The 13,181-nt window shown below is 36.0% G+C and overlaps 1 protein-coding gene across 1 annotated transcript in view; it reads right to left on the bottom strand.

The window, feature by feature from the left end:
* The window catches only part of SEMA3A (semaphorin 3A), a 232,946-nt gene that overhangs the window by 45,324 nt on the left and 174,441 nt on the right, over nucleotides 1–13,181 (bottom strand). Inside the window, exons 7-10 of the mRNA XM_004263415.3 lie at nucleotides 5,265–5,407; nucleotides 3,387–3,501; nucleotides 3,228–3,297; nucleotides 478–622 (exon numbers count right to left, since the gene is read on the bottom strand). Of these exons, the coding sequence (XP_004263463.1) occupies nucleotides 478–622; nucleotides 3,228–3,297; nucleotides 3,387–3,501; nucleotides 5,265–5,407 (473 nt within the window). The remainder of the gene's footprint in view (nucleotides 1–477; nucleotides 623–3,227; nucleotides 3,298–3,386; nucleotides 3,502–5,264; nucleotides 5,408–13,181) is intronic.

Raw genomic sequence — 13,181 nt, 5'->3', positions numbered from 1 at the left:
GTTTGTTTCTTCCTTGCATATCTTCTTTACCTATTTGAGAGATGTGTCCCACTTCCATAGGAAGATAATATTGATTTAAATTTGTTTCCTCCTATTTAATGTGCAATTCTTGAGCCTTTGTCACAATCAGAGAGAGCAAGTCTATCCTAATTGTTTCAACTCTCCGTGAAAGCCATTTTTACTATATCTCTTTCAGAAAAGAAGATAAATAAGGCTACCTGCTCAGTTTCTATTTCTCATAAATTATTGGTATTAACTACTGGTAAGCGTTGAACTTAAGCACTGATGCCTGTGAAGAACATGTCTTTAAATGTGGAATTTCATGGTTATCAAAGAAAAATCCTTGCCTTTCTTTCATTTATAGTCTTGGAATTTTTCTTTTACATTATCTATATTTAATATGTATGTAACTGCTTTTTTTTTTAACCTTCAGCATAAATTTATTCATTTCCTATCTTAAACACCTAGGCCACTTACAGTTCCTGGTCGTGGGTAGGGGACTCTTCCTTGATAAGGCACCCACTGGTAGTTGGGACCATCCCTGTGAGCATATGGACCCAGGAACACCCTTCTCACATCACTCATGCTATACATGCACACGGCTGACCCCTTGAAGATGTTACTAAAAAAGACAGACAGAACAAAAACAGACTTTCATCTTTACACAAGGACAGAGCTATTTATACTGAGTTTTTAAATTTCAGATAGCAATTATCAATACTTGAACATAAATTCTCAAATAGTGTTTGGGATTTTTTAAGTCACATATTTATATGTATTTTAATAATACACAAGAAAGCAAAATTATGATTGCTCAAAATTCGAAGGCATGGATGAAAACACCTTTAGCACTCATAGAACATATACATATTCATTTCATAAATAGACAATATATGCTATAAATATATACATTCATATCATATGTAAACATTGATAGGGAAAACATATATACAAAATCTAAAAGGTAATGATTAATTCTGATATCAGATAAAATAAAAATATAAACTTTGGTATTATGTTAAGACTTAAGCATCATTGCTGAAACCAGGAAATGTTTAAACAAGAAAGAATGTTTAAGAACACATTTTATAAACTGAAACTGGTGCAGAAGATGAATAGTCAATGTGTTATAATTTTTAACTCCCAAACCAACAAAAGTATTTGATCAAGTAACAGAGCTCGATTTGTGAAGGCATTTAAAATCATCTCTTTCCAACACAGAAAATCATTTTAAGTTAGTAGCTATTACACCCTAGCAAAAGTGGAGTACTATAGCAATTATCCCCATCATTTTGTTGGACAAAAAACATCAGGTAATTGAAGCAAATTCTAAGTTTACCATGAGCTGCCACAATTTCCCATTTTATTTTGTTTATATAAATACAGCTTGAGGGATTTATTTATAAAGATATAAAACAGTTGTGCACATTAAAAATATGGAATGCATACCTTTTAATCAATCTCTACCCATAGAAAATTACATAAAAATTAGACCAAATGAAAAACTTGTGTAATAAGAGTTTATTATTGAAAACTGCTGCATCTAGACAATGTCTGGTAGAGTGCAAGCTTCATGAGGGAAGGAACCATACTTGGCTTCTTTTCTGTAACATAAATTACATATCGCATGGTACTTGACACACAGTAAATTTCAGTAAATACTTATAGAATTTAACAACAATATTTTCATAATGGAATAAGTAGCAAATTAATACATATTTGATACATCATAGTAGTTTGTAATGTTTATGTGTCCCTTTTTCATTGTTATACACTTTGCTTATCTATTGATGGAATCCATCATCATGGAAAGATCTTTTTAGGATTTACAGCTGCTAAGACTAACTCATATATGACGTCAATCTCGCTGAAGCAGACAGGTGAAATTATTTTACCCACTAAGCCAGTGATTCTCAAAGTGTGGTTCCTAGACCAACAGTATGGGCGTCACCTGGGAATTTGTTAAAAATGCGTTCTTAGGCCCTACCCCTTCCTACTGAATCAGAGACTGTGAGGGCGGGGCCTAGCATCTGTATTTTAACAGGCTCTCTGGGCGATTCTGATGCAAGCTTAAGACTGAAAACTACTGTACTAAGCAATGAGGAAGCAGAAGAAATGAATTAATATTTGTTTAATTTGAGCCTCCCACATTTTTTTTTTTTTTGCGGTACACAGGCCTCTCATTGTCGTGGCCTCTCCCGTTGTGGAGCACAGGCTCCGGACATGCAGGCTCAGCAGCCATGGCTCATGGGCCCAGCCGCTCCACGGCATGTGGGATCTTCCCGGACTGGGGCACGAACCCGTGTCCCCTGCATCGGCAGGCGGACTCTCAACCACTGCGCCACCAGGGAAGCCCAAGCCTCCCACATTCTTTAGCGGTCATTCTGTTTTTATACTAAAGGGGAGAAATATTTAGGCATGGGAAATTGCATCTGGTTTTACTAATATAGTTTGCCTAATTTTTACGTTATTTTAAAAATTAAGTAAAAATGTCCAATCAATTTGTAATGGCTTTAATATTTACAGAAAAAATCAGTGTTTGGACATTGTAGTTAATCTTTCTTTATGCTATCACAGTCCCTTGTAGCACTCTTCCTGACTTTTGATTTTAAATTATTTTTCTTTTATTAAACATTTATACATATCCAAATGCATATCCCTCTTTATATGCATTTAAATATATGTTTCTTTTAGCAATTCCAGGTAATGTAAACTTTATGCTGAATATAATAGTCAGGAAATAATTACTGCTTGATTGACAGCAAGAGCCTTGAGGCACATGGGGAATGATGAAAGGAGGTGGCGGGGAGAGGGGGAAGAAGGAGAGAGAGTGAGAGAGAAAGAGGGGGTAGGGACAAAGAAGAGAAAGGAGAGGGGAGGGAAAAAGATTTTTCACCCTTAGTTTATATCACTACAAACTTTTAACAAAACTCAGAGTTCTATGTTTATAATATTTTACATTTCACTCAAATTTTTAAAGTCAAAGCTATACATAGGGCATGGCATACATTTTTCATCATTAAATTTATAGTAGTGAATTCTTTGCTAAAATTTATGTAAAAAATGATTTAGGTCATGACTTATTTCAGGCACCCAAGAATGCACAAGAGCTCAAAGGTTTAGCCGACGTTGTTCTTTCAAAAATATTTTCACAAATTATGGACACTTGGAAAGCATCTAAAGGACATGAATTTTCTATGATAATAAGAGAGCAAAGTGTTATTTACCTGGAAGTTGTAAACACTCCATATACAATTGGATTTTTAGGATCTTTAGAATTCATTAGGAATACATCCTCTGTTTTAAAACAAAATTGGAGAAAGTTGCATTTTTGAAGGTAATGGCAAGGTTTGAATATTCTCTATATGACATCATCATCTACTTACGCAATTCATCAAAATGAGTGTCAATGCCATTTGGACCTGGCACTGAACAAATGAGACGAGCTTTGAGGAATGTTGTCCATTTATTCACCAGACTTCTGTGGCCCCCGAAGTCATTCTGAAAGGAGAGAATAATGGTTTTAGAAATTGTGCATGCAAATGATAATTTCAAATATCTTATCTTCTCATATCTTGAGACAGATACAACTCACAATTCCTCAGTTTTCAAATTGAGAAATGAATTTTAAATGACTAGATACAAGTAACTATGCTTTCTTATTATATTTTTGGTGAAATCTGTTCACTCCAACCTTGTTCAAGGAATGACTTACAATAAATATGCCTTAGCATTAAAAAGTCACTGTACTTTTTCCATTCTCTTACCACTTGGCAATGAACTATATTACTCTTGTGTTTGTTTTGGTTTGCTTTTAGTCTCCCTTTCTTATGTAAGTTTTCCTTAAGATTTTACTTACCTAAGTAGGCTGGTTCACAAAATTAAGCACATTGGCACATAGTAGGCACTTAATGAGTATTTACTGAATGAAAGAATAACTGCATACCTTATAACTCATACTGAAAATACACCACAAACAAAAGCATGCTAGCATCAAATATTTTTATAAGCTCAGTTGACGCAATGCTGACTTTACAAACAGCATGTTGAAAAAACATTTGCTTAAATCTTAATAAAGAAAACTCATTCTAGAGCAAAAATTTTGAAAAAGTATCTTCTCACTGAAAATGAAACTTAACTGTAACCTGATGTAGCAATAAATTCTATTATGATGGTATGGATTCACCAGTAACTTATAGTCTTATAAAATAATATTTATGTGCATATGTTTAAAGGAAAATAACTTTTTCTTCAAAAATATAACACTGATTTATATTTTGTTTATAAGATTTTATTTAGTATAAAGATTTTTTTAACCTTGTAAGTACTGCTTTTAAATATGCCTTATATTTTGTGGAGAAAAGATTCTCATATATTGCATATATCATTTGCATGTTTCCAGAGCATTAAAAATTTTAATTTTCCAGTAATTTAATATACTAAAGATAAATAATTAGATGATTGGGATAGGAAAGAGGATATCCCCGCCCCCAAGATAGGGATTTTTAAAATTTCATTTTTTTTTTTTTAAAAGAAATAATTTCATTTTAAGACAGTAACTGGATTTGGCCTTGTGATTTTTCTTGAGATGAAAGGTGCTTTAATATATAATAACAGTTAGCTTCATTCATATTTCATATATACTGTACTATACAGTATAGAGGGTAAGAATAGTATTGTTATCATATTTTCACACTGATACTAATTAGTCCTTAAGTATTTACTGACCAATTTTTTATTCTATATATCTAACATTATAATACATATCACATCTGAATTTGTGCCACACAGTATATGAAAGTTCAGAGCTTCAAAATTATGTGTGTGCACGTATGTGTATATAGGATGCTATAATCAAGTCATAAGAACAAGCTTTAACACTTGTCTCTTTTATATTCATACTTGAGTTATTTCCAACAAAAAATATTCATTGAAAACTTATACATTGTAGGAACCTATGCTAGGTCTGAGAATACAAAAATTATATTTTCCCAGGTAATATGAAAAAAAATTATTTCTCCAGAATTTCAAACTAATATTATTTAATGTAATTGTGAAATAACACCTCACAACCTATACCTCTATGTTTGACTATGAAGTTATTCATAAGCAACTATAATATGTTTTCAATCTTTTTTTGGTATTTAAATATTTATAGTGATCAGTCAAGCTTTTTAGCCATATTTTTCATTATATTTGTACAAAGGTGGAAAAGGAAAAAACTGCAATTGGACAATGATACCCTCCTCATTTTTTTACCTCACCTTGCATATCTGACCTATTCTAGCATGAGTGGCTTTTCCAGTGTGTTCTCCATCTATCGCATTTTCACGGAAGAAAAAATACACTTTGTCATCTTCAGGGTTGTCACTTTCTGGGATGAGGTGGGCACTAATGAACCTTGGATCTGAGAGACAAATTATAGCATATATATTAATTCACAGTTGGGTAAATAAGACCATTCATTACAGTCCATTTTCAATTTTCTCTTAACCCCTATGTGACATATTTCAAGACCTAATCTCTCTTTAGTTCACTCTTTTTCAGTAGATGTGAACTGTTCTTTACGTATTTTAAAGTATGTTACAAATCACCTTATGTCTCAAACATTATTTTAGGAGTAGGTGCAGAAATCCTCCGTGTGACCATATAGTGCAGATGCATCACTGGATATTAAAACATTTTGCAAAGTGTAAGGGCTATCAAATATTACTTATTGTCATCACTATTGTTATTCTTTCTTTCAAGCATAAAATAATTTAAATCAAACTACCAATTGGTCTATTCCACTTTCGAGCAAAAACTAGGTGTGAGGGGAGAGATGAGATTCATATAAAACAAAAGAAATTTTCTCAAGTTGTACCCCATCTCATTAAATGGCATTGTCATTTACGAGGTACTCAAGCCCCAAACCGTGGAGTTACCCTTGAGTTCTCTGAGTCTCCACACACCAGTGTGTACCCGATATGTCACTTCAGACATATCTAAACCCTCCTATATCTTTTCAAATCACACACAATAAAATGCAAACTCCTTCCAGTGACCAGAAGTCATTTACCATCTGGTCCCTGCTACCCCACATGACTTTTCTTCTTCCTACCCTTCCCTTCCCTAACTTACTCTTAGCCAGACATACCAAACCCCTTCCTGGTTCTCAAACAGGTCAAGCACTCTCAGCACCGCCTCAGATTTTTCCTCACTGTGTAACTCTCTGCCCTCATATATTCTAAAGACAGGATTCTTATTTTTACTCAGGTCTTTGTTCAAAATATTACGTTATTAAAGACATCTTTGTTGACTACCCTAATTTAAAGTGCTGAAAGCCTTACTCCTACTCACATGCATTACTTTTCTTCCTAACATTATGAAACACCTGCTATGCTACATCTCCCTGTTGCTTTCTTCTCTCTTTAATCTTCATTTGCTTATTGTCTGTCTCCCTCTCCATCCCAATGAATATCAGTTCGAGGAGAACAAGAACTTGGCGTGTTTTGTTTGATGCTATGATCCTAGAGCTTAAAATACTGAGGGCATTCAATGAATATCTGTGCAAGAAGACAAGGAAAGAGAAAAGGAAAAAACAAGACTGCCTAGATTATGCAGAAGGTGTATCTGTGATGTCTAGAGTCCCACTTCAAAACATACTTCCGTAAGTACCTGGCTTGATATGGCTGTGGGCTCATATAAACTATTTAACAAAATATAATTGCTTCACGGCTTTAACAATGTAACATACTAAGAAGCTGAGTTTGTTTCATTGAAAGCACTTAGGATTGTTGCAGGTATTTAAGTTCTCACAATAACCTACTTTTGCTCCCATGGTGTATTATGTTATCAAGTTAACTATGAAATATACACACCTAGGTCAGCACCATACTTAAGATACCAGGAAAGGGATCAGAATATTGAAACCAGCTTTATCCATCTTATTTAGTCCTAACCTTTTCACCTGTGAATAATCATGTTGTCATGTGTACTACACTTGTAACTTTCCTTTAGCATTTGCTCTGGGACCATGTACTTAGTATATTTCACAGGGCTACACTCCACTATCTTTTTCAGGCAAATTATACAGACCCTGTAAGTAATGTGAAACATATGAAATATTACCTATTCATATTTAAAGTTCAGTATGCCAGTGGAATAAGGGAAGGAGAATAAAACCTCAAAATTTGGAATCAGGACTAGAATTTTTAATAATACATTACTTCAACTTTAATAAATGTTGCAAAGGTGGTTTTTCTTCATAAATTTCTACGTAATCATATTCATAAACATATTTGTATACATGTTTTTGTCTCCTGAAGAATGGTGAGTGGATTAATGTGACAATAGTACGAATTATGTTACAAACCCAATAATTACCACCCCACTGATGAAGTCAGATTTCTAGCTTCAGAAATTCAGCATGTGCATGTATGTGTGCATGTATGTGTGCATGCATGTGCATGCAGATGTATAACACAGACCTACACGTGATAGAACTCAGTTCAATCACTTACGACTTTTGTGACATTTAAGCAAGACTCTTACCTCTCAGATCTCAGTTGCCTAATATTCAAATTGGGTTTATTTCATGTTAAAAGTTCAATTCACCTTGTGTCATAAACAGTTCACATACAAATAAGTATTTTAAACTTAAATAGTACATGTGAAACAACTTTGTAAAATATTAACAAATGTACTATGTTGTTATGATGATGATACTAAAAGGAAGCCTCAATCACATGTTAAGTTCTCATTATAAGATCTCATTATAATACAGCTGCAGAATTAAAGTGAAAAATCATACTTTCTTCTGCTTTAATGATGAAAAAATGGAGAAGTCGGTTTAATACTACTTCCCATATTAAGGAAGTTGTTCATATAAACACTTGAATAACTTAAAGGATTTCAAGTAATTAAATCCAACTACCTTTTATTTGATCACAAATACATGCAAGGCACTAAGTATAAAACAAAATGAATAATATATATCCCTTGTTTTCAGAAAGCTACAATCTAGCAAAAGTGATGTTAGAAACATACAAATGAGAACAAAGCAAACAGTATTTTATACTTATAGATATTCTCTGAAGTTAGTATTTGGGCATGAAAAAAGGAGTTATCAAGCATCATGCTTCCATCTCTAAAATATGTGAAGATAATTATCATCTTACAAATGTGGACTCTAGTAGGAAATAATTCAAACAAGTTATCACGTACATTAATTGTTTAAAGGGTCTTCAAGTCTAGTCTCTCCTTTAGTATCTGATATTACAGGCACAGAGGATTTGGTAGGTGAATTAACAGTTTGACATAGCTTCAGATTACAGACAAAAAATACCATTAGGCATAGAAAACAAAAGCCAAATAGATCAAAATAGTAAAAGAGATTATCTAAGAAAAACAATGTTAATTGTCTTCAAGAAATTTAGGTTATATCTTATACTTGAAAAAACATTCACTCTTATTTCAAAATAAATTAGGTCTTTAGTTGATCTCTTCCAAAAATTTAAAAGAAGCCATTCTTCTAATATTTCAAATTTAGAAAATCTTTTTTTTCTTTTTGGCCAAAATCTCTACTCACTGTTCATTTTCTACTTATGATCCAAAGTTTGCCTCTCCCTTCCTTGCCCCTCTTATTCTCTCAGTCTATTCCCCTCCCCTCTGGTGAATTCCCCTCTTTATCACATGAACATTCTAACCAGTCATTCTAATTGTCTTCCCTATCATCCTAGAACCTCTTGGCTTCCTAAACCTCCACTTACCTGCCTTTGAAATCCCAGAACTTTTTTTTCCTTTGCCCCCATACCTAAGCCAGGATGAAGAAAACCATATAATCGTAGTAAATGGATTTGCTCTAAATTCAAGTTATTTATCCTAAACAAGAATTCTAGTGTTGCTAAGTAATTGTTTTATTTACTTTTAGTGGCTCACCTTAGACTTATTATCAGCTACTGTTTAAAATCATTCTCATTGTCTTCAGAACAACTAATGTGCCATCTCTCAATCTACCCACCAAAGATGGACTTTCTAATTTGTTATATGGCTGAGACCAAGGCCATTCAGTAAGAACGCCCTCCTTTTGCTTCCTTCACACCCCCCACAATTGTTCTTTTCTTCCTTTCTGTGGAAGAATTATTTACCTTCCATAATATACATAAGGCCTCTCTCTAATTGCTCTCAATCTAATAGTCTACAGAATGTTGCTCCACTGAGCAATCTCTATTCTTCATGTAATCACTTACATTTATATTTTCATTTATCAAATATCTCCTAATCACTTACTCTATGCCCTGAATTGTGGAAGATTAGGGGATATTGTGATGAAATGTTTTCTGCCTACATGGTGCTTACTATCTGTGAGGGAATACCAACAGTTAAACAGAGCAATTATCAAATTGCACATAACAAAAATGAGTTTGGAACGAATGCAGTGAGAAATAGAAGGGACAACTGATCTTGCTTTGAAGGAATTAGGGAAAGTTTTTCTCAGAAGATATGACATGTAATTCAAGACCTGAAGAATAAGAGTTTCCCAGGTAGAAGAAACACAGGTGCAAGGTCACAGAAACAACAGAGAATGTTGTGCAACAGGAGAGAGAGCTGGTCAGAGAGGATGACAGAAAGTTAAGCAGAGGCCAGCATAAGAAGGAAGTTTATTGTTCAGGAGTTTATTGTCCTAACGGCTAAAAGGGAAACCAATGAAGTATTTTAAACCTAGTAATGACATTACCAGGTTTCTATTCTAAGAAGATCACTGGCTGCTGTAGGAAAAAAATATATACTGAGGCAAGAATGAAGGCAGGAAGATTACTTAGAAGACTGGTGAGAAATGATGGTGACGTGGACTTGTATGATAGAGGAGACATACGCAGAGATTATGGGAAAGTAGAACCAATGGATTATGTTCACTGATAAGATGCTGAATGTGAGAAGTAGTAAGAAAAATCATGGTAAAATTGAAGGAAAGACCGCTTTAAACAACTGGTGGGACAGGAATCATTTAGCATGAAGTAACACTTGAGGAAGACTAGATACGAGACGTGGAAGGAAGACTAGCTCAGTTTAGTGCATCTTTAGAGGCAGATGCTTGTGAAGTTATCCCTTAGACCAGGAAATACAAGACCTTAGAGAAGCAGGAACCAAGATGGCAGAGTAGAAGGACGTGCTCTCACTCCCTCTTGCAAGAACACCAGAATCACAACTAATTGCTGGACAATCATCGATAGGAAGACACTGGAACTCACCAAAAAAGATACCCCACATCCAAAGACAAAAGAGAAGCCCTTGTGAGGGGTGCAATCACAGTAAAATCAAATGCCAAACTGGTGGGTGGGTGACCCATAGACTGGAGAACACTTACCACAGAAGTCCACCCACAGGAGTGAAGGTTCTGAGTCCCACGTCAGGCTTCCCAACCTGGGGATCCGGCAAGGGGAGGAGGAATTCCTAGAGAATCAGACTTTGAAGTCTAGTGGGATTTGATTGCAGGACTTCGACAGGACTGGGGAAAACAGAGACTCCACTCTTGGAGGGCACACACAAAGTAGCGTGTGCATTGGGACCCAGGGGAAGGAGCAGTGACCCCATAGGAGACTGAACCAGACCTACCTGCTAGTGTTGGAGGGTCTCCTGCAGAGGGACGGGGGGAGGGGGGCTGTGGCTCACCGTGGGGACAAGGACACTTGCAGCACAAGTTCTGGGAAGAAACTCCTTGGCGTGAGCCCTCCCAGAGTCCACCACTAGCCCCAGCAAAGAGCCTGGGTAGGCTCCAGTGTTGGGTCACCTCAGGCCAAACAACCAACAGGGAGGGAACCCAGCCCCATCCATCAGCAGTCAAGTGGATTAAAGTTTTACTGAGCTCTGCCCACCAGAGCAACAGTCAGCTCTACCCACCACCAGTCCCTCCCATCCAGAAACTTGCATAAGCCTCATGAGGTTATCTAAGTCTCATGAACCAGAGGGCAGACAGCAGAAGCAAGGAGACTACAATCCTGCAGCCTGTGGAACAAACACCACATTCACAGAAAGATAGACAAGATGAAAAGGCAGAGGGCTATGTACCAGATGAAGGAACAAGACAAAACCCCAGAAAAACAACTAAATGAAGTGGAGATAGGGAACCTTCCAGAAAACAGAATTCAGAATAATGATAGTGAAGATGATCCAGGACCTCGGAAAAGGAATGGAGGCAAAGATTGAGAAGATGCAAGAAATGTTTAACAAAGACCTAGAAAAATTAAAGGACAAACAAACAGAGATGAACGATACAATAACTGAAATGAAAAATACACTAGAAGGAATCAATAGCAGAATAACTGAGGCAGAAGAATGGGTACGTGACCTGGCAGACAGAATGGTGGAATTCACTGCTGTGGAACAGAATAAAGAAAAAGAATGAAAAGAAATGAAGACAGCCTAAGAGACCTCTGGGACAACATTAAATGCAACAACATTTGCATTATAGGCCTCTCAGAAGGAAAAGAGAGAGAGAAAGGACCCGAGAAAATATATGAAGAGATTATAGCCGAAAACTTGCCTAACATGGGAAAGGATATAGCCACCCAAGTCCAGGAAGCGCAGAAAGTCCAATACAGGATAAACCCAAGGAGAAACACACCGAGACACATAGTAATCAAATTGGCAAAAATTAAAGACTAAGAAAAATTATTGAAAGCAGCAAGGGAAAAACAAATAACAAATAACATACAAATAACATACAAGGGAACTCCCATAAGGTTAACCGCTCATTTCTCAGCAGAAACTCTACAATCCAGAAAGGAGTGGCATGATATACTTAAAGTGATGAAAGGGAAGAACCTAGAGTAATCAAGATTACTCTCCCCGGCAAGGATCTCATTCAGATTCCACAGAGCAATCAAAAGCTTTACAGACAAGCAAAAGTGAAGAGAATTCAGCACCACCAAACCAGCTCTACAACAAATGCTAAAGGAACTTCTCTAAGTGGGAAACAGAAGAGAAGAAAAAGACGCACAGGGCTTCCCTGGTGGCGCAGTGGTTGAGAGTCCGCCTGCCGATGCAGGGGACGTGGGTTCGTGCCCTGGTCCGGGAAGATCCCACATGCCGTGCAGCGGGTGGGCCCGTGAGCCATGGCTGCTGAGCCTGTGCGTCCAGAGCCTGTGCTCCGCAACAGGAGAGGTCACAACAGTTAGAGGCCCGAGTACCGCAAAAAAAAAAAAAAAAAAGACGCACTAAAACAAACCGAAAACAATTAAGAAAATGGTAATAGGAACATACATATCGATAATTACCTTAAATGTGAATGGATTAAATGCTCCAACCAAAAGACACGGGCATGCTGAATGGATACAAAAACAAGACTCACCTATATGCTGTCTACAAGAGACCCACTTCAGATCTAGGGACACATTCAGACTGAAAGTGAGGGGATGGAAAAAGATATTCCATGCAAATGGAAATCAAAAGAAAGCTGGAATAGCAATTCTCATATCAGATAATACAGACTTTAAAATAAAGAATGTTACAAAAGACAAGGAAGGACGCTACATAATGATCAAGGGATCAATCCAAGAAGAAGATATAACAATTGTAAATATTTAGGCACCCAACATAGGAGCACCTCAATACATAAGGCAATTGCTAAGAGCTATAAAAGAGGAAATAAGACAGTAACACAGTAATAGTGGGGAACTTTAACACCTCACTTAACACCAATGGACAGATCATCCAAAATGAAAAAAAATAAGGAAACGCAAGCTTTAAATGACACAATGGACCAGGTAGATTTAATTGATACTTAAAGGACGTTCCATCCAAAAACAGCAGATTACACTTTCTTCTCAAGCGCACACAGAATATTCTCCAGGATAGTTCATATGTTGGGTCACAAATCAAGCCACAGTAAATTTAAGAAAATTGAAATAATATCAAGCATCTTTTCTGAACACAACGCTATGAGATTAGAAATAAATTACAGGGGAAAAAAATGTAAAAAACACAAACACATGGAGGCTAAACAATACGTTACTAAATAACCAAGAGACCGCTGAAGACATCAAAGAGGAAATCAAAAGATATCTGGAGACAAATGACAGTGAAAACACGATGATCCAAAACCTATGGGAGGCAGCAAAAGCAGTTCAAGAGGGAAGTTTATAGCTATACAAGCCTACCTCAAGAAACAAGAAAAATCTCAAATAAACAATCTAATCTAA

This window comes from Orcinus orca, chromosome 9, assembly GCF_937001465.1.
Source record: "Orcinus orca chromosome 9, mOrcOrc1.1, whole genome shotgun sequence".
NCBI lineage: Eukaryota > Metazoa > Chordata > Mammalia > Artiodactyla > Delphinidae > Orcinus > Orcinus orca.
This window is presented reverse-complemented; position numbering and strand designations above follow the sequence as displayed.